Source organism: Vicia villosa, unplaced genomic scaffold (assembly GCF_029867415.1).
Source record: "Vicia villosa cultivar HV-30 ecotype Madison, WI unplaced genomic scaffold, Vvil1.0 ctg.000370F_1_1, whole genome shotgun sequence".
In the NCBI taxonomy this organism is placed as follows: Eukaryota; Viridiplantae; Streptophyta; class Magnoliopsida; order Fabales; family Fabaceae; genus Vicia; species Vicia villosa.
The window spans coordinates 265,678-289,105 of NW_026705171.1; the positions used below are offsets into that span (position 1 = coordinate 265,678).

The 23,428-nt window shown below is 38.0% G+C and overlaps 1 protein-coding gene across 1 annotated transcript; it reads right to left on the minus strand.

Annotated features, from left to right (window-relative positions):
* Window positions 1–18,762: 18,762 nt before the first annotated feature.
* On the minus strand, window positions 18,763–22,096 carry LOC131627592 (uncharacterized). The gene is made up of 6 exons (XM_058898432.1): window positions 21,808–22,096; window positions 21,470–21,717; window positions 21,182–21,385; window positions 20,838–20,930; window positions 20,644–20,751; window positions 18,763–18,903 (listed from the first exon to the last, which is right to left on the minus strand). The coding sequence occupies exons 1-6, from the start codon at window positions 22,094–22,096 to the stop codon at window positions 18,763–18,765; spliced, it is 1,083 nt and encodes a 360-aa protein (XP_058754415.1).
* Between the last annotated feature and the right edge of the window lie 1,332 nt (window positions 22,097–23,428).

Genomic DNA, 23,428 nt, shown 5'->3' on the forward strand with positions numbered 1-23,428 from the left:
ATATCGAAGCCATAGGATTGACTCGAATCAATATTTCAGTGAAAGTCGCCACCGCGCTTTTATTATTTCCAAAGGAAAAGGGAAAGGAACGAAAAAAACCAAAGTTTGTTTTTAAAACAAAAAGAAGAGATCTTAGGTACGGGTGTTGCTTATACAAGGGGAAGGTTTTAAGCACCCCTCATATCTGTGGTACTCCACAGGAACCTTTTTGAAAATCTGTGTCGTGTGTGCTAAAAAAGGTTTGTTTTATTTTTAAAATAAGCTCGGCAAAGCGTTAAGCTTTGGGCCTACATACCTCCTCGGTGCAATGGAGAAGTCAGAGCTAATGTAGTTCCGCTTTTGGGGAAAACGTTTTTAAAACGAATAAACACTTTGTTGTCGTTAGAGAGAAATACTCAGCCATTGATCTTGAGCATGAGAACAAACAAGTTCTTTGCATCGCAAATGAAAGAAGGGCTCCAACTCGGATAAAATCAACGAGTATGCCACTAGCTCTCTCATGCGGAAAAGATCTCGTTATTATCAATCAATTTCAAAATCGTGAGGTATAACCACTCGTTTCGACAATTAACGGTGTCTAAACTTTCGAAGAAAAGCCACTAAGGGCGAAAGATATTTTTAAGAAAAAGTTTTGAAAAGGTTTGCAAACATAAGAATGTTTTGGAAAAAGAGAGAAGATTTTGAAAATTTAAGAATGGGAGGAGATGAAGAGGCTAACCTAATGCATAAAATAAAAGCTAAGGAAAGAAACGGTCTAACCGAATAAGAAGCCAACACTTGACATTAAGAGCCAAGGTAGTTTTCCCATCCTTTGGATTTATCAATACCAACACATTAACACTTGGGGATCCACATGAACTTATTGTCTTAGAACTCTTTTTCATTAAGCACATTAAGATTCTGACGAAAATTGGGCAGAGTAACGGCTGTTTTCGGGTAAAATCCTTATCTCAATGCCTTGGAATTAACCATCAAGGGCTTTCAAGGAAATACCTGCACACATAAACATACAACAGAACAATGCCAGACAGACAAAACAATCACAGGATAGTAATAGAATGAGTCCAAAGGTACTAGGTCCATAAGTCCGAATCTCCAAATTGCTAGGGATAGTAACTGATAGTCCAAAGAGAGCCTTATGTATTTTTTAGATTTTTGATTATTTATTAGTGTTTTAGCGAAAAAATAAAGTATGGTCCAAGTGGACAAAGAGAAAATGACAGAAAGTAAATATGATGAAATGATAAAGTAAAACGATAAAGCGAGAAATATAAAGAGCGGTAATAGAAAAAGCGGTATAGTAAAGGTGCGGAAATTAAAGTTAGTTGTTAAATGTTAAAGATAACCATCTTGAAACTTGTCAAGTATGTTATCAAAGTTAGTAGGAGATCGATGGTGAGTGAATGATGTACTCGGATTTAAATTCAATGGGGTTTATCAGAAGCTTGATAAAATCATAGCGACTACACGATAAAACCTCCACAAGTCTTAAATCAACCGCATACAATTCTCTTCCATATTTGATCTTTTTTATTCGGGACACGAAATATTGCGCTATGTTAAGCAGATCGCCAAGTGATTTATATAGAAATCACCCTACAACGAGGCCGGTCAAAACTTTATGTGCTAATGCATGCGAGAAGAACGATATGTAGATCGCCTTCCGAAAGCAATACCGCACGAAAAGAAAAATGGTGAGTGATCTAGTCTCTACCAAGAATCCATAAGAATTCTCAAGGTATTAAGACTTTCATCGATCAAAATAAAGAGAAGTAAAAGATGGAACCACATTAAAAGCTCCTTTCATCCATAATTTCAATCACATAATTTTGCGGATTTGGATTCTCATCCTATCGACGCCCTAAGTCCATTGAAATTAGAGAGAAATTAGGCCTCTAACTTGTGATTCAAAGAAAATATCAAAAGAATGGAGTAGAAGATGAGTTAGAACCAAAAACAAGTCAAAAACCACAAAAATCAACATTCTGCCCAGTGTAAATCGATTTGCACAGAGTGTAAATCGATTTGCATAACTCTGTTTTCAAAATCTGCGCAGTTTTCAGTTGTGTAAATCGATTTACACCTTATGCAAATCGATTTGCACAGTGAAAATGTTGAAAATGCCCTTTTTGAAGGATACTTTGACTTGGTACCTACAAAACACAAACATACAAAAGCACGAGGCAATATTTTTGGTATTTTGGTTAGTAAAACATATATATACAAAAAAACATTGGTGCTTGATGATCCCTCTTACAGATGAAGTGAGCATAGCACCGAGAGCAGAGCTTTAAGATGAAACTCTTGATTGATGATTGATATGCAAATGAGGTATGATCTTAGGGTCAAAAATTGGGGTATGACACAAACAAATGGGCACAAGGCTCAAATTTATTTAATAGGATGGAAATCAGCTAAAGGCGTGATTCCATGGAGTATTTACAAAAGTTGGAAATGGTAATTATGCGGAAAAGGCTACATTGAAAGCAATAACCACTATTTCCCCTAACAACTTTGAGTTCCAACTGTGCTTGTCGCTTCAGATTGGCGATGATTTGATTGAAGATCCTTTGATGAAAAAGACTCCTCAGGTGACGAAGTATAGACTGATGCAGTTACTTTGTCATAAATCCTTAATTTTTGCCTAGATTTCCCTTTCAGGTTTTCAATCTACCAGGATGAATTTTTTCTGTTTATTGTCTCTAATTTTTGCCTGGACCGCCCTTTCGGGTTTTCAGTCCACCGAGACGCTCATTTTTGCCTAAGTCGCCCTTTGCGGGTTTTCGACTTACCGAGCTGTTCTTTTCTTTTTTAGACAAAGTATTTCTTGACTGCATCAGCATTCACAGGATGTGGGAGTCCATCACCATCCATGGTTGTAAGAGTCATGGCGCCGCCAGAAAATGTTCTTTTGACAACATACGGGCCTTCGTAATTAGGAGACCATTTGCCCCTAGAATCTGGTTGAAAAGACAAGATCTTTTTAAGCACGAGGTCGCCTTCTCGAAATTCACGAGGTCGAACCTTTTTGTTGAAGGCTTGTTTCATCCTTGCTTGGTATAACTGTCCATGGCATAGAGCAGTCATACGTTTTTCTTCGATTAAGTTCAACTGATCGTATCTGCTTTGACACCATTCAGCCTCTGATAACTTAGTCTCCATGAGAACTCTCACTGATGGGATTTCAACTTCTACGGGGAGTACAACTTCCATGCCGTATACTAGAGAAAAGGGAGTTGCCCCTGTTGAAGTACGCACTGAAGTACGGTACCCATGTAAAGCAAATGGCAGCATTTCATGCCAGTCTTTGTAAGTGACGACCATTTTCTGGACAATCTTCTTAATGTTCTTGTTAGCGGCTTCAACGGCGCCATTCATTTTTGGTCTGTAAGGAGAAGAGTTATGATGCTCAATCTTGAATTCCTCACATAGTTCTTTCATCATTTTGTTGTTCAAGTTTGAACCATTGTCAGTAATGATCTTGCTGGGAATACCATATCGGCAAATGATGTTATTCTTGATAAATCTCACAACCACTTGTCTTGTAACATTGGCGTAAGATGCTGCTTCGACCCATTTGGTGAAGTAATCAATTGCTACCAAGATGAAACGATGACCGTTTGAAGCTTTCGGTTCGATCATTCCAATCATGTCGATACCCCACATGGAGAAAGGCCATGGAGATGATAGAACGTTGAGTAGAGTCGGTGGCACATGGATCTTATCTGCGTAGATCTGACACTTGTGACATCTCTTCACGTGTTTGTAACAGTCTGATTCCATTGTCAACCAATAGTATCCTGCTCTTAAGATTTTCTTGGACATCGCATGCCCGTTTGAATGAGTTCCAAAGGATCCTTCATGCACTTCATGCATTAACATGTCTGCTTCGTGTCTGTCCACGCACCTGAGCAAAACCATGTCGAAGTTTCTTTTGTATAACACATCTTCGTTCAGGAAGAAACTGCCAGAAAGCCTCCTTAGAGTTTTCTTATCTTTGTTTGATGCCCCAAGCGGGTACTCTTGAGTTTGAAGGAAGCGTTTGATGTCGTGGAACCACGGTTTATCATCGATGACTGCTTCTGTTGCAAACACATAGGCGGGCCTTTCAAGGCGCGTAATTCTGACTTTAGGCATATCATTCCAATGATTGGCTTTGAACATGGAAGATAGAGTAGCCAAGTCGTCTGCCATTCGATTCTGATCTCGAGGTATATGATGCAATTCAACCTTGTTGAAGAAAGTCAACAGACGTCTTGCATAATCTCTGTAAGGAATCAAGCCAGGGTGGTAAGTTTCCCATTTATCTTTGATCTGGTTAATCACGAGGGCTGAATCTCCATATATGTTGAGGATCTTGATCCTTAAGTCAATGGCTTCTTCGAGACCCATGATACAAGCTTCATATTCTGCGATGTTGTTGGTACAATCAAATAGCAATCTGGCAGAGAACGGGATATGAGTACCCTTGGGAGTGATGATGATTGCCCCAATTCCATTGCCAAAAGTGTTTACTGCTCCATCAAAAATTAGGCCCCATCTTGATCCAGGATCAGGACCTTCTTCAAGTAACGGTTCGTCACAATCTTTCATTTTCAAGTACAAGACATCTTCATCAGGAAAGTCAAACTTGAGAGATTGATATTCATTGATTGGTTGATGCGCCAAATGATCGGCGAGAATGCTTCCTTTGACCGCTTTTTGAGCACGGTATTCAATGTCATACTCAGATAGCAGCATTTGCCATCGGGCAATCCTTCCTGTTAAGGCAGGCTTTTCAAAGACGTACTTGATCGGATGCATTTTGGAGATTAACCAAGTAGTAATGTTGAGCATGTATTGGCGGAGACGTTTTGAAGCCCAGGCCAAAGCACAACATGTTTTTTCGAGCATGGAGTAACGAGACTAACAGTCTGTGAATTTCTTACTCAAGTAATAGATGGCATGCTCCTTCTTACCGGTTTCATCTTGTTGTCCAAGCATACAACCCATGGATTCTTCCAACAAGGTAAGGTACATGATTAATGGTCTTCCTTCAACAGGAGGAATCAATATCGGTGGTTCTAACAGGTACTCTTTGATACTGTCGAACGCTTTCTGGCAATCTTCAGTCCATACAACCCCTTGATCTTTGCGGAGAAGCTTGAAAATTGGCCCACAAGTAGCAGTCATTTGAGAGATAAATCTGGAGATATAGTTCAATCGTCCGAGAAATCCTCTTACTTGCTTTTCATTTTTTGGTGCAGGCATCTCTTGAATAGCTCTGACTTTGTCGGGATCTACTTCAATACCTCTTTGGCTGACAATGAAACCCAAGAGTTTTCCAGATCTAACCCCAAAAGCACATTTGTTAGGATTCAAGCGAAGCTGATATTTCCTTAGTCGTTGAAACAACTTCAAAAGGTATTCAATATGTTCTTCTTCTGTGCTGGACTTGGCTATCATGTCGTCCACATAAACCTCAATTTCTTTATGCATCATGTTATGAAAGAGAGTAGTCATTGCCCTTTGGTAAGTTGCGCCTGCATTCTTTAATCCAAACGGCATCACTTTGTAGAAAAAGGTACCCCATGGGGTGATGAAAGATGTCTTCTCCATGTCTTCAGGAGCCATCTTGATCTGATTATAACCGGAGAACCCGTCCATGAAGGAAAAGACGTTGAACTTAGCGGTGTTATCAACCAGCATGTCGATATGTGGTAATGGAAAGTCATCTTTTGGACTGGCCTTGTTCAAGTCACGGAAGTCAACACACATTCGGACTTTGCCATCTTTTTTTGGAACTGGCACTATGTTGGCCAACCATTGAGGATACTCAGAGGTGACAAGAAAACCTGCGTCGAGTTGCTTTTGAACTTCCACTTTGATCTTGTTAGCCATATCAGGGTGAGTCCTTCGCAATTTCTGCTTAACTGGTGGACATTCTGGTTTCAATGGCAAATAATGCTGAACAATATTGGTATCCAACCCAAGCATGTCTTGGTAGGACCAGGCAATCACGTCAACATATTCTTTGAGAAGGTCTGTCAACTTACTCTTGATATCAGTATCAAGCAGCGATCCAATGGTCACTTCTTTTTTGTCTTCTTCGGAACCCAAGTTAATCTTTTCTAAAGGCTCTTTATGAGGCAGAATGGCTCTTTCCTCGTGCTTAAGTAATCGAGAGATCTCGTCCGGGATATCCTCTTCTTCCTCTTCTTCGGCTTCGAACACAGGAAACTCAAAGTTGGGAGAGGGCATAGGGTTATTGCATTCAATGGGTTTATCAATAGTAAATCTGCACATGTGATTTATATCTATTTCAGAAAATTTATGAATGCAAGAGTGTATGCAGATTTTTTTTGAAAAAGTTTTTTTTTTTTTGGTTTTTTTTAGGATTACCATTTCCAGAAAAAAGCAAAAATAAAACATATAATGTAGGGAATTCAAAATGACGCTTTATTTACGATTCATTTTTGAAACAAAGCCCTAAACACAAACTCATTTGTCTTGGGCAGGACAAAGAGGGAAACTTTTAAAACAAAGCCCTATACACAAAGTTATTTGGGCGGAACATTTAAAAGCAAAGCCCTATAAAACATCTCTCTGCTTTGGGCAAGGCAGGAGGTCAAAATAACAGCGAGGTGATTACTTTGAGCGGCGAACAACATTCGGAACGTCGACAGCTTTCCAGTAGCAACGAACTCCTCTGTGTATTATGTATTCAGGAAAATTCTCCTCAGAATTATCTCCAGTATCGACATTGACCGCTGGTCGAGCAGGATTTGAAGGTCCTGGTTTGTCACCCTTGTTCTTTGTAGAGTTGAAACGGTCTTCTTCCACTTCTTGAAGAGCATAAGATGAGTCACAATCTTCAGAATTTTCAGGATGTATTTCCCAGTCTTCAGGATGAAGAGACTCATTGTCAGAGACACTTTCTGAGTCAACTGCGGGGCCATCTTCCCCTTCATCTTCAAAAATGGCATTTATGTGATAGTAACCATCTTCAGGATTATTAATCTTGGTAGATGCATTGAATCCGAAATCTTCAGTAATTTCAGGATGCTGAGAAAATCGACAAGGCTGATAAGCCTCTTCTGGTTGACTATTATATTCAAAGGATTCTCCCCATCCAGTTGGTTGGATATCTTCAATCGCAATCTTTGAACTTTCAGGTGCAGTATATTTCACCATATAATCATATTTTCCACTTGGTTGTCCCAAGGTTTCCCAGATTTCTGCAGGAACAGACTCAGTTTCTTTGGCAATTGTTTTGACTTTGCCTCTGGGTTTCTCTGAAGGAGGATATGGTTCTTCCTGAGATATATATCCCGAGTCATTGAGATAACATTTCCATTCTTCTTCAGGATCGGGTAGACCTTCTTCGATGCATTATTCGATAAGGACATTAACCTCTTGAGGAATCGGGTTAAGGAACCCTCCTCTAATGAATGTTTCTTTAATCGGACGAAGGGTTTCATCCTTCTTGGTGCAGTTTGAGAATGTTGGTGAACATCCGAGTCCTGCTCTGGTTTCATTCTTGGTAGGGATCACAACTTGCCCCCAGCCAGTGGTAGTTCCATCTTTCACTACTTTTATTACCTCTTTGTAAGAAGAGATCGATGCTTTTTTCTTGGAAGATTCGTCTTCTAAAGAGAGACCTTGGAACTGAGTTCCTTCCACATCATCAGCACTGGTAAAAGAGAAATTGGATAAATGACTCACCATCAAGGCTTGTTCCCCACTTATTGTTACCAATTTTCCATTTGTTACAAATTTTAACTTTTGATGGAGCGTAGACGTTACTGCCCCTGCTTCATGGATCCATGGTCGTCCTAACAGACAGCTATAAGCAGCTTGAATGTCCATGACCTGGAAGGTGATTTGAAATGTATGTGGACCAATTGTCATGGGAAGGTTGACTTTGCCGATAACAGATTTTCGCGATCCATCAAATGCTTTGACTACTACACCACTGAACTTCATAGGCATTCCTTGGTAAGACAAGCGAGCAAGAGTCGTCTTTGGCATCACATTCAAGGAAGATCCGGTGTCTACCAACACATTGGACAAAGAGTCTGACTGACAGTTCATAGAAATGTGCAAAGCAAGATTGTGATTTCTGCCCTCCTCGGGGAGTTCTTCATCACAGAAGCTTAAATTGTTGCAAGCTGTTATGTTAGCTATTATCCCATCAAAATGATCAACAGTCACATCATGATCTACAAAAGCTTGATCCAAGACCTTCATCAGGGCTTCCCTGTGGGCTTCTGAGTTTAAAAGCAATGAAAGTATTGAGATCTTTGAAGGAGTCTGCATAAGCTGATCCACAATCTTGTATTCACTTCTTTTGATAAGCTTCAAAATTTCATCAAAGTCAGGATTGACATTGGTTCCACTGGATTGACCAACATCATTGTTTGTATTACTGACAGGAGTTTCCTCAGGATTCCCTACTGGTGTATTGATAGGATTTTGTCCGGTTGCAGGAGCAACAGGCTGCTTTGAAGGTAGTGGAGTATACACACGTCCACTTCTTGTTACTCGACTCACATCAGCGATGTTTACAACGGATGAAAGAGTAGGTAAAGGAACTTCTCGTCCATTCTTTATCATTGTTGCATTGTAGTTGTATGGAACTGCCTTGTCAGAGTCATAAGGAACAGGTCCAGGTAGATAAATGATCAAAGGAGCAATAGGAACCTTTGGCTTGTTGTAAGTAACTTCCATGCGCTCAGGAATGTTGAAATGAGGAACGATGACGTTAACTTTAGGCATTTTCGAGTTGATATCTGAGACTAAAAGCTCATGCGGATAACATCCTATCATGTTAACTTCATTTTCATCCCTATTTCTGTAGATCTGAATAGTACCATTATCCAACAGAACTTGGAGATCTCTTCTCACAATCGAACATCCATGAGGATCTACACAACATATGCTACATTAACCGTATTGATGCTGGCGAAAATTCTGCCCTCGACAGAGAGTGGCGTGCATTTGTACCAAATCTGCTCTTGAGAAATTGATATTATAGACTCGGTATGGACCAGGACATCCGTACACCATGTTTACAACATGCCCTCCATGATTGGGCAGCGGATTTGCTTGCACATTTGGATTCAAATTTCTGAAAGAGAGGAGATTAGATCTAACCAACCTCTGAACTTCATATTTCAAGGCTATGCAATGCTCAAGATCATGGCCAGGTGCTCCTTGATGATAAGGGCATGAGACCTCAGCTTTATACCACCATGGCAGTTTCTCAGGTACTGGTGGTGGTGCTTTAGTTTGAATAAGACCTCTTTCAATCAAAGCAGGATACAACTCTGTGTAAGTCATCGGAATCGGATCAAACTGTGGAGCTCTTTGCACACGATTCTGATTATTGTTAAACTGCTGAGCCTGTGGTCGAGGCTGTCATTGCTGAAACTGCGGAGTAAATCCCGGATTCGGTGCTGTATTAACGGCTGGTGCGATAGCAGCTACCTGTCGTTGACGATTGACATTTCCTCTTGGCATCCCTTGGGATACCATGTCAACACTTTGTTCCCTCTTCTTTGGGAAACCACTTCCGAACTTTTTGGTTCCGCTTGAAGATCCACCTTCTTTAGTTAGACGTCCGGTTCGGACTCCTTCTTCTAGACGCATCCCCATGTTTACCATTTCGGTGAAATCACTTGGAGCACTAGCAATCATGCGTTCATAATAAAACGGGCCAAGAGTATTCAAGAAGATCTTTGTCATCTCTTTCTCTTTTAACGGTGGATTAATCTGAGCAGCAGTTTCTCTCCATCGTTGGGCATACTCTTTGAAAGCTTCATGGTCTTTCTGAGCCATGGATCGAAGCTGGTCTCTGTCTGGAGCCATATCCGAGTTATACTTTTATTGTCGGACAAAGGCCTCACCTAGGTCATTGAAAGTCCGAATATTGGTGCTATCCAAACCTGTGTACCACTTCAGTGCGGCACCAGTCAAACTGTCTTGAAAGTAATGGATAAGCAACTGATGATTATCTGCATAAGTAGACATCTTTCTGGCATACATCACAAGATGGCTTTGTGGACAAGAACTACCTTTGCACTTCTCAAAGTCAGGGACCTTGAATTTGGCAAGTATTTGTACACTGGGAACCAAACATAGTTCCTGGGCATTCTTTCCAAACAAATCTTTTCCACGGATAGCTTTAACTTCCAGCTGTATCTTGTTAAACTGCTCTTGGAGATCTCCCACAAGATTACGCTGATTTATGCTATCATCCTGATCATGATAAATCTCATTGCCACCATATGGAACTATGTGAACCGTAGGGGTCGGAACTGTCATAGTGGGTTGAGAAAGTGCCATAGTGATTTGGGAAAAAGTTACCCCTGAATGTGGAATAAACGCTGAACCTTGCGTAGCAGGTGCTTCAGTTGTGGCTGTTTGAACCCCAGAGAAATTATGGCGGAAACCTGTACCAAAGCTAAAAGGTGTGCCCCAACCTTCTGGCATGGAGAAAGATGGACTACCGAATGCAACTGTAGAAACCGGAGTAGTGACTTCAGATGTTACTGTTGCTTGGCTGCTGGGTGGCGGCGGCTGATTCTGTGCAGCCATTAAGGAGTCAACCAGAGTAGTGAGACTTTCCAACTTTTCCTGAAGGGTGGTCACTATACCACGGAGCTCAACATTCTCTTGTTCAGAGTGTTCCATTACTCTTCTTCTGTTCGAACGAGTATTGTATCTGTGATCTGATTGCGAGCGCGGTCGAGAAACTTTGAGATGCGACAGCTTGACGATCTAATGGAGAAAGATCCAAAAGATGAGACTCTATACAACGGACTCGATATGCAGAATGATGTATGCAAAAAAGAAATTTATGATTTTTCCAAATATTTTAAAGATTATTTCCTTGCAAACATTGGAACACAAACTATTCTTTTATTGAATAAATGGGAAATGTTACAACATTGGAGCGTAGCTCCTTACAAAAGCAAATGATAAATAAAAGCTAAACATTCCTAAGCATCTTCATCAGACGAAGAACCAAATGCATTGTGCAGATTGAGCTTCATTATTTCTTTCCCATAGTAAGCTTTCAATTCGGCCTTTTCGGTCCTCAGTTTGTCAACAACATTCTTCCAATCATCAGGAGTCGGAGCGTTGCTTGTCGAGCCTTCAAGATTTTTCTTGCTTTCTTTGATGTACCTCTTGATTGCAGCGTCTTTCTGGCGAATCTTCTCATCTTTGCTCATGAGCCATCCATCTTGATAATAGAGAGTTTCTTCGTGATCTTTCACTCTTTTCTTCAACTTTCTATTTTCCACATCAGTTCTACGAAACTTTTCTTCCCAAGCGTCTTTTTCTACCCTCATCTTGGCCAAAGTGTCTTGGTATTCTCCCATAGTGGGAATGTTGGGTCGTTGAGATACTGCAGGAAACATGGGTTTTTCGTAAGCATAAGGCATTTGGAACTCCTTTGCTCTTTTCTTTGCCCAGCAGGTGTAGGCGTCCATGGCAATGCAATTTCTTGCCTCACCTTTTTCTTTCCATCGGACGTCGTACCAAGCTCTCACCATTCTTGCTATCAACCTTTGAGGATTATCCCCTTCTCGGTAGAAGTAGCCTTCCACTGAGGGACCAATGGGTTTAGTTGAATTTGCATACCCGAGTTGTCGTCGGGCTAGGACCGGATTGTAGTTAATTCCTCCTTGTGTACCAATGAGGGGTACGTTGGCGAACTCTCCACAACTATCAATGGTTTCTGTACCACAGCGAGCCAAGGTATACCAATGAATATCATTATTAGTAAGAGACATAAGTCTTCGAGGCCAACGTAAACCTTCTCGGTTTTCCGTGAAAATAGGAGACTCAGGTAAGTGTGAAACAATCCATTTGAACAACAATGGTGCACAACATACAATGATTCCACCGCCTTGGCGATTCCTATGATAGACAGAGAAATACATGTCACCAAGTAAAGTTGGAACAGGATTTCCAATCAGAAAGATCTTTATGGCATTGATATCAACAAAGTTGTCGACGTTGGGAAACAGAACCAACCCATAGATGAGCAAGGCTAGTATAGCTTCAAAAGCTATCATGCTACCAGTTTCGATGAAATCAAAGGCTTTCTTTATTAGGAAGTGCGAAGTCAATCCCGGGAGGTTTCCTTTGGTAATCCAATTACTCTCTACTTCAGACTTTTTCATGTGGATACTTGTTGCAATGACGTGTGACTTAGGAATGGCTTCCAAACCATTGAAAGGTATTTTGTCAGACACAGGAATACCCAAAAGATTGGCATATTCTTCCAAGGTCGGTACCAACTGGTAGTCTGCAAAGGTAAAACATCGGTAGACGGGATCATAGAACTGAACCAGAGTTTTGAGAAGTCCTTCATCAACATGAGTGTTAAGGATAGGCAAAAGCTTTCCATAACTTTTCCTAAAATTAGAAGGATCTTGTACAGAAGATGCTAACTCTATCAGTTTTTCCACATCAGGTGCTTTGAAACCGTACTTTTTGGTATACCTTTTTACCCCTTCCATAACATAATCCTATAATGTTTGCAAAGAAAATTCTCTAAATTTTTTTGAAAAAATCATGTTTTTATGGAAAAAAATGGGTTTTTTAATGAATGTATGAATGCATGGATGCATGGATGCCACATATTCAAACATGGTAAAGCAAACATGGTGGCGCAAACATGGTAACGCAAACATGGTAACGCAAATATGGTAACACAAACATGGTAATTCACACAAGTTCAAAGGTCCAGCGTCAAGAGCATGAGGTCAGAGAACAGAAAATGGGATAGTTCTAGTTAATCACCTGCACAACATGTTCTACTGATACATCAGAGTCTACATTTTTCTTTCGGATATTACCGGCTTTCCACAATTAAGCTCATGAGCCAGCAATATTCTCAAGAAAAACTCGTCTGAGTGTGGTTCTCCGCATGACAACTAATCCAAGTCTTCACCTGAATAGTTTCTGCACCACAACCTAATAAGGCCAGGATGGGTTGGGGTTCTACGGCCAACTCAGCTTCTACAGTTCAATGAAAGTAATAATGTCTTCGCTACGAAACATGCTAAACATATATTACCAACAAGGAACCTCCACTGAGCGGAAGGATTCTCACGTACGCCTGTACATGACTATACCCTCCACCTAATTCTTATGTGTACTTAATCTGGGTTAGGATTTGTCCATAATGTATCACTTGTAACAGAACCACATAAGTACCAGAACCACACATGTAACAAAAATGAAATAAAAACAAAACAAATAGAAATAACCCTTTCTTTGGAAACAATAAAAAGATGGTCCCCAGTGAAGTCGCCATTTTTCTGTCGCGGGGAAAAATCGTATCTTTTTTCGGGATGAGACACTTGATGCCTTCTTTGGGCTCGAGTGCTCAAAAAATGATTTTTCTTTGTTTCGACCAAACTTTTTATTATTTCCAAAGGAGGAAAAGGAAAAAAGCTGCAATAACCTAAAAAAGTGGGGGAGAGATCTTTGGGTAAGAGGGTTGGTTATACGAAGGGAAGGTATTAGCACCCAACGTAACTATAGTACTCTATAGGTTTCTTTGCTATGTTTTACATTCCATGTTATTGAGAGGTTCTTGTGAAAAAGGTGGGACCTAAGGTGTTTGTTTGATTATGCTCGCAAAGATCATCGCGATCCTCTGCATACATATCCCTTAGAGGGAATCAGAGCATCTGTAGCTCGGGGTCTACGGGTGCTAAGGTTTGAATGGTTTGAGAGAGAAGTTTTGTTTTGCTCGCCAAGGATACGACCTTGTGCCTACGTATTCTCAAAGGGATGTTGAGAAAGTCAGAGCAATCGTAGTTCCCACTTATGCTAGTGGAAGCAAAGGAAAAGAGACAAATGTCATCTAAATGTTCGATGTATCTAATATATATCATCACATACATCTGTTTGATTTTTGTTTGAAAATCTTTTCATTATAAGCCCTGGGCCATGCCACTTATGGTGCTTAGAATGATAAAGATGTTTTTGTTTGTTTAACCAGCCTTGTGGCAAAAACTTTCAATGAAGTCAGCCTTGTGACAAAAAGTTTTGATTAATCAGCCAGCCTCGTGGCAAAAGTTTCAATGAAGTCATCCTTGTGACAAAACTTTGATTAATCAGCCAGTATGGTGGCAAAACGGTTTGATTGATTAGCCAGCCTTGTGGCAAAAAGAAGTTTGATTGATTAGCCAGCCTTGTGGCAAAAAAAAGTTTGATTGATTGATTGTTTGTGATGATATAGAAGAGATACTCCTATCATAGAGATGATAAATGTCTAATCTCCTAGGGTATTTGTTTTGGATATTGGGGATGCTTATAAGAAGCCCGTGGGTCCTTGTACGAAGCCCAAGAGGAGGCTATCCGAGGGTCCTTGCATTGTAAGCCCAATAGGAGGCTATGGGAGGGACAATCCAGGGTCCTTGCATTGTAAGCCCAAGAGGAGGCTATGGGAGGGACAAGTCGTTTGTACAAAACCCAAGAGGAGGTTTGAGCTCTTAGAGCGATTTCACCGGGAAACCATACTCTATGTCCTAACCTAAACTAGGGAGATTCTTTGCACGAAGCCCAATAGGAGGCTATGGGGAACCTAGTGTTGTACTAAGTTGAACAAGTATATATAACACAATCACAAATACATGAACAAGTATGAACAAACATGGACAAACATGAACAAGTATGAACAGTTATATATATATGACAAAGTGTGTGTATATAATGGAGTTTATGAAGGAAATATACCTGTAAGCATGATCCATTTGTATACACGGGGCTCGGGACTCATACTCGGGGAGAGGCCCTTTTGAGTTTATTCAAAGCTATGTAAACAAATATTTACAAAAGGCTTGGGACTTATACCTACATGGAGGCCCATGGTATTTTTTTGGGAAGATTTAAAGAAAACCTTCATTTTTGATTTGTTATTCAAAGTTAAAAAACAAACTGATCGAGGTATGTACAAAAAGTGAATGTACAATGAAATACCTAATTTCATGTACGGGAATGGGACTTATACCTATGTGGAGGCCCATGTTTTATTTTATAAAACATGGTTGATTGTTTTATTTACAGACGCGTCGTTTGTTGTTTTGAAAACAGTTTGAAAAGTATTGTTATGAAAGAGTTTTCTGTACAAAGAAAAACTGTAAAAAGAAAGAGGAAAGGGACTTATACTCTCTAATATTCGAGAGGCCCCACATCGTTTTGAAAATCAATTGATCAATTAAAAAGATTTAATCAATAGTCTCCTTTGAAATCAAAAAGAAATGGTTTATCGTTTTGAAAAGAATTGTGATTGCTTGTTTCGAAACGATTTGAAATTTTGAAAGAAATCAAATTAATTAAGATAAACACAAAGATTACACTTAATTAACACCTAAATGATTAGGGTTTGATCACAAAATATTTACAAGTGATTAAGTTTGAAAAATCAATTGAAAAACAATATTTAAAAGTATTAAAAACACTTAAAAACATGTCATTTTAAACTCAATTAAAAATGTATTAAATAAATATATTTTTGTGATTTTTTTTTATATTCATAAAATATATATATTAAATAAATAGTGTTTAAAAAATGAAGTAAAAATGAATTAATTTGATTGGTTAATTAATCAAGTGAAGTTTGTGTAAAAAATGAAGAAAAATAGTTTTAAAAAAAATGGTTTGTCTCTACAAGGGTTTGAACTCACGCCCACTCTCTCACCAGCCAAAACACTTGCCAACTGGACCACGCGCATGGTCTGTTTAACATTTGCAACGAATGAATTATATTTCTGAATCAATTCCTAATTTCAGTTTCAAAATCTGGCGCCAAGAACACAACCCTAACTTGAATTTGAAAAATCTGAAAACTGAATCATTTTGATCAATGAATAGCCTATCTTGCTCGATTTTTCACAAGGAACATGATGGTATCATTTAATTTTATTTATTTTTGCTCTATGGTGATCAATTTTGTGATGAACACGAAGAACCCTAAAACTGAAATTCAATGTGAAATCGTGTATGTGCAAGTTATGATGCAATTGATTGAGGGTTAATGATCCTCATAGGTGCAGAAACAAGATGGTATGTTCATATTTCATTTATGATGTATGGAGAATAGAGTTTGAAGTTCATGAGCACTTACCTTAAAAACGGCACAACTGAGGATCGAATTCTGCAAATGAGAGATTCCAGATGTTGTTTCTTGATCTGAACACCTTCAGTGGACCTTATGGAACATGTTTGAAGTCTTGGAATGAACTGGAAACCTCTTGATCAGTTTGTGGTACCCGATCTGCAGAGCTATGGTGTGAGGATCAAATTTGATGATTTTGATGTTTCAGATCATGGATGATGATTGGGATAGTTCATATATGGTACATGGATGGTGTTTGGATAATTAACTTGGTCAGAAATGAGCTTGTGTGGATTTTGGCATGATAAGGCTTATTATGTGCATATATGGAAGTGAGGTAGTGATTCCGAGATTTGAAGTGTTTTGGGGTGTATGAATGGATCAAGCACATCCCATATGATGTTTATGAGTTATGGGAAGCATTACTTTGGCCAGAACTTCAAGGGTTTAGAGGTTGAGTTTTCTACCTCTTTGAAACTTAAGAAACTTGCAATTCAAGAAAGAAAGAGAAACCTATCTTTTGTGAGGTTTTGGTGTGAATTTGAATGAAGTTTGGACCTCTATTTATAGGCCATGGATTCTGAACTCAGACCTTTGCAAGTTGATCAAGAATTGGTGAGTTGGCTTAAGAGATAGAAAGGAATCTTCTACATTTAATGCAAAATGGTTAAAGTAACTTAACCATGGTCATTTCTCTAGCTTCTTATCCTCTTCCATTCTGATCTTCAAATCAGAAAATATCATTCAATTATTGCTTCTATGCATCATTACTTGGATCATTTGGCAAAATGGTTCATAACTTAGTGAAAATGGCTTGAAATTTCAAATGAAAAGTTCACTAATGGCAAAATTCAAAACCATAGCTACACTCCATATTTTTTCATGCTCTTGGACATTTTGGAAAGCTCATATTACACACTTCAAAACCCTATTTGAAAGTTTCTTCAAGACCTTTAAGGAAATGGGTGAAAAAGATCCATGAACTTTGAAGAAAATGAGGTTTTAAGTGAAATTTTCAAAAGATACCAACTTTGAAGCTCCATATCTCTTAAATGGTTGATCTTTTGGAAAAAAATTATATGTGACAAAGTTGTTCATTGGATCAAAATCTACAACTTTCATGTTGGAAGTTTTTTTCAGTTTGTAGGTGAAATTTTGAGAAATTCCCTTCCAAAGTTTGGAAAAAACCATTGAAAGTCATGGTTGATTTTGGAAAAAACCAGTGAAATTTTGAGAAATTCCCTTCTAAGTATGGAAAGTCAAACTTTTGACTTTTTTATTCTTGATTGATTTTCTTGATTTTTCTTGATCAAATGACTTCATATATCATATATTGATGATTCAAAACTTCAAAAGTCATGGTTGACCAAAATTCCCCAAAAGTCAATGGTGATCTTGTACAGTTGACTTTTTCAGACGAATCGCGTTTCTGGAGATTTCAAATGAAACAGGCTATCCTCACCAAATGAATGGTATGAATGGATCACATTGAAGCATTAGAGGATATTGAGCCATGGTTTAAGTAGTGGCACCATGTTCTGATTAAAAAGTCAGTTGTTCAGGTGATTTAGGTCAAAAAACCTAATTGTCGACCTGATGAAATTGATGACTGTGGATCTTGAATTGAGATGCAATTTCCATTGGATATTGTCATAGGGATTATTTGAAGATGATTGAAACCTTTGATTGACTCCCTGGGGATTTTTAGGGTTTCCCAAATGTGATCCCTGATTTCAGTCCCTGATAGTTCAAAACCCTAATTCTGATGACTTGAAATTTCACTGTTGATCAATCCTTGTGTAGGAGATGTCTTGAGCCAATGGATTAGGTCAAAATGATGCCCTTGGGGTCTTGAGGTCATGTCTCAAGTCATTAGGTCAAATCTTGAGCAAAAGTCAGGAGTATGCTATCTTCAGTCAAAACCCTAATCTGGTTGGTTCAGAGCCTTTGAGCTTGTTGAAATGAATCTCTGAGGACCAAATGTTGATTGTTGATGAAGATGATTCATTTGAGATGAAGGGGGAACAAAACCCTAATTGATTGTTGCTTGTACTGGTGAGTGATTTCTTGATTAAATCCTGCTGAGCACAAATAGCAAACACAAACTATGCAATTTGTTAGAGATGCAAATGATGCATATGCAAATGATATGAGGTGGTATCTTAGGTCAAAATTTGGGGTATGACATGACCACATATTTAAAACCGTTGTTATATGTTATGCATTCTAAACCATTTATCTTGCCACGGTTTATTTCTGTATCATTACATAAATATGTCATTTTATATATATATATATATATATATATATATATATATATATATATATATATATATGTATCATCACATAATTATGTCATTATATATATATATATATCAATATAAAATTAACAACAATATTAATGATTAGAATCTAATTAATTACAAGAAAATTAACATTAACATCAAAAGTAAGTTTTTTTTTGTAGTGCTACTAATAAGTTGGATACTAAGTTTTGATGTCATCCCAAATTCAAAATTCAAAACAGCCATGGGATTTAAAACAAGAGCTAAATTAAACGCAAGTTTCTCTCAAATAGTCATCCCAAAATAACAAAGAAAAGTTCTAAGAACTAACTAGCTAGATAATATAAAACACAACTATTCTTCTTGAACTTCTCCTTGTTCTTCTTCCACATCTTTAGGACAACCTTCTTCCACATCTTCAGCACAACTTTCTTCCAAATCTTTATGATCACAAGCTTCTTCCATATCTTCATCACAATCTTCTTTGTCTCCACCCTGCAATAAACATCATTCCAAACATCATTCAGCATATTACTACTTTAAAGGCTCATTTAATGGATTCATAATAAACAAGTATATCAGAATTCATAAGTGTACTTGGAACAAAATCAATAGAATTTATAAGTGTACTTGTCCAACATTCTATATTATTTAGAATTTATAAGTGTACTTGGAACAAAACCAATAGAATTACTAGTCATTATTGTGCAACAAAATCATGAATCAAAAGAAAGTGAGTTTTAGGCCATCACCACCAGAATCATACAACTATTTCAGAATCATACACCTATTTCATACACCTATTTCATAATCATACTATTTCAGAATCATACATCTATTTCATACACCTATTTTAGAATCGTACTATTTCAGAATCATACACCTATTTCAGAATCAAACTATTTCAGACAAATCACCAAACCAATCACCAAACCAAATTCATACACCTATTACATTCTCATAAAACCCACTGCCAAAAAAAGCACCAAACTACATTCATATGAACATGCATAACACAAATCCTTGTCAGTCCATAATTTACCCAATTCCATTCATTCATAGCTACTGCACATACATGATTCAATTCATTCAGAGTATTCAACTCATTCTAAGTTCATTATTAGCATTTCAATACCCTAAGATATTCATACATGAATCAAATTTCCCTACAAAACCAGCTCAACTGTCATTCAGTCATAACAAGGATTTAGAAAACACAGTCTGAATCCAGCAGAAAACACTTTAGGTGTAATTTGGAATTTCAAGCAGAAAACACAGTCTGAATCCAGCAGAAAACACTTGCCATGAAAAACAACAAAACCAGCCGAAAACAAAGAAACAGGCATATACATTCAGAATTTCAAGCACATTCTGAATTCATAATCATTTCACAATAGATCCAGATCATGGTAGCCCTGCACTTGTTCATCCATGACAACCATACAATTTCATAATAACACACTCGCTCATTTTTTCATATCTGCAATATGATATTGAGCTACATTCTACAGTGCCCTATATCTAGCTGTCCCTTCTTGCTGCCACTCTAATAGTAACAAACAAGAGCACTATCCTGCTAAGACACTAGGACACTTTTATAATGCAAGTAACTGACAATTCAACTTGTAGTTTAGATCATTGGTATGTGACATATAGTTTGACAATTCAGTTTCTAATTCTTGATCATTCTAAGGAAGCTTAGAGGTATACTACATTTATCATGGTACTAAATTTTTTAGTTTAGAGTATACTTGTTCGCAATGTGGAATATGAGTTGATGCAGACGAATGTGGATCAGCAGGAAAAGCAGTAGTACTAATGGAACAACCCATAGCAGTTGCCATCAAATTAGAGATCTCCTAGTCGCTCATATGTGGGTTTTGTTGCTTCATCATGGTCTTAAATAGTGCCTTCATACCATCCATCTCCCTTTTCATGCCAACCACTTCATTATTATGCTACTTTTTAATAACCATAATTTCTTCTTTTCTTTTAAGCATGGTAGGTGTTATTGTTCTTCCATAGCAACAAACTCGTCCAAATTTTTCTTTCCCAAACAAGAAGTTAAATGTCTCAGATTTAGTTGAATTCTGAACTGATTCTTGAAACTTAAACTAATTAAAAAATATTCACATTAGAAAATATTCAAATTAGAAAAGACATAATTTGCTAATAGCCTAGTTTCTCAATTTCTTTCAAATGTTGATTAAAGGCATAATCAAATAGAAAACTTACAATTACACTTGAAGTTTCCTCATCCGGCTGTTTTCCTTTTTGAATTTGTCGAGTCTCAATGAACATCTCTGCCTGGCTAACTTCCTTTCCGTTCTCTTTCTTAGCACGCTACATTGGTTGATAATAAACACAACAAAAGATGAATCACTCAACCAATACATAATTGTAAATTGAAGGATGTATAAACACCCTACCAGTTTTGCACGAATCCTCGGAAAGTTTGTTGGGCCTATCCGATGCATATACTTTTGCTTAGCTCTGTCCACAACATTGATTTTGCTAATTTTCTACATTCAGAAACAACAAAGTTAGAGACAACAAATATTAAACTACATAATCAAATATTAGGGACAACATTGATCATAATATACAGTATTGCATGATATTTAATGTAGGATCCTAATCATGCATGATATTTAATGCAGACATTAGATCATTAGCAGATATCATGCAATGGAAAATATGTTCAATTTTGGAACATGAAATGTTAAATTAGCAAATGTTAGAAAATAGGATATCAATTGCTAATTTATCTTACTTGGATGTTATTGTTCTTCCAATAGGATATCAATTGCTTGAAATGAACTTCAGGTACGGTCTGGGGACGATGCTTCAATCTTTCACTCATAGTAGTGTACTTTAAAAAACAACTCTTTTTGAGATCTTTCTTGTAACGCCTCCAAGCATCATTTATGCGAGAGAAAACCGCTCTAGTTCCATTATTAGGGATACTGAATTTATCCTACAACAAAGAAGGAAATTAGTGACAAGTAAATAAGGAACACAAGTAACAAAATGATTCATGCAGTGACAAATTCCCACATACAATGACAAATTCCCATATACGGTCCTTGTTTGCTTTCTTCAAAGCTTTGAAGTTAGTATAAACTAAGGGACACAAGTCTGAATTCCTCGCGACAATGCCAAGGAACCAACTCAAATTTGTCACGGTTCGATCATTGGGTTCAATAGGTACTCCATCATCGTCTAAGACCACCTCTTCACGATCCGCACTCTTTCTAGCATGGATTTTCAAACATTGAGTTGGTCCACGTGTCCTTTTCTTATTTGCCCCTGTGTTAGATAAAATATAATTAGAATGGGATATATATTTGAATGAAACAATAATAAAGAATGATGCATGACACAAAGCATAGTACGTACCTTCAGTTTGTTCACTTCCAATTTGCTGAGTGTTTTCTTCTTCACCCATTATATTTTCTTCTTCCTCAAGATTTTCAAATTCATCTTCTTCACTATTTTCCCCATTTTCTTTGAGGAATTCTTCAACTGAAGTCGATTTACACATTAGGATTCGTTTTGTCTTCTTCAAGCCACTTCCTTGCTCTGTCCCGGAATTTCCACCAACTTTTATCATTGCCCTTTTCATACGATTCTGGTTTGACCTTGAATCAGGAGTGTCAACCACCCAATTCGGGTTATCGATGGGCATCATCCTTTAATTTCACATCAAGATGAAATGGTTCACCTTCCCCCCCTAAAGGACGACCGATAGTTGTAAAGTAATCATCTGGATCGGTTTCAAGTGAATCGGTAACATCATAATTCCGACTCTTCCTATTCAACCTTGTATCTACATTGCTATGCAAATACCTTGAGCAAAATGTTATAGCTTCTTCAGCCAGATACCCCTCGGTAATAGAACCTTCAGGATAAGCTCTATTGCAGACATAGTTCTTAAGTTTACACAAGTATCTTTCGGTGGGATACATCAATCAAAATTGAACAGGACCACCCAATCTAACTTCATTTACCAGGTGAATAGGCAAGTGAACCATTATGTCAAAGAAAATTGGAGGAAATATCATCTTCAACTGACAAAGTATCTCTGCAATCTCATCTTCTAGGTAATCTAAATATTCCACTTGTATAACTTTCTGACATAGAGAGCGGAAAAAGGAACCATGACGAATTAGTGGTGTTGCCACCTCCTTGGGCATTGTGCTTATTACTGCAATTTGCAACAAATAGTGTAACATGAAATGCGCATCATGGCTCTTGTAACCAGATATTATTTTGTCAGCAACTTGTACACATTTTGAAATATTTGATGCAGTCCCATCTAGTAACTTGGCAGCCTTTATAACTCCACAAAAATTATGGCGCAATGTATTTTGAGCACAGTAAGGCAACTAAAAAAAAATTGACCTCTTCTTCCACGGGCCATCAACTTTCTTCTTTTTCTTCTTCCCGAATTCATTATTGAAATCTTTTAAGAGTTCAAGAATTTCTTCCCCGTTTAACATGGATGGTGCAGTTCTATGTTCTTCTTCTTCGTTAAATGATTTGACATCGTCTCTCCAAGAACGAGTTCTTGGTAAAAAGGTACGGTGGTCCATATAACACATCTTATGACTGTGTTTGAGGTATAATGAATTGGTGTTAGATTTACAACATGCACACGCCAATTTTCCTTTGGTGCTCCAGCCCGACAACATAGCATAAGCAGGGTAGTCACTAATTGTCCACAAAAGATCTGCACGCATTTGAAAAGTTTGATTCATTGAATAATCATATGTCTCTATGCCAGATTCCCATAACTCCTTTAGCTCTTATATCAGTGGTTGGAGGTAAACATCGATATCGTTGCCTGAAGATTTTGGTCCAGGAATCAACAATGGCAACATTGTATATTCAGGTTTCATGGACAACCAAGGTGGTGTGTTGTATACCATCATCAAGACAGGTCATGTACTATGAGATAAGCTCATTGTCCTAAATGGATTAAACCCATCACTCGTTAAGCTAAGTCTTACATTGCGGG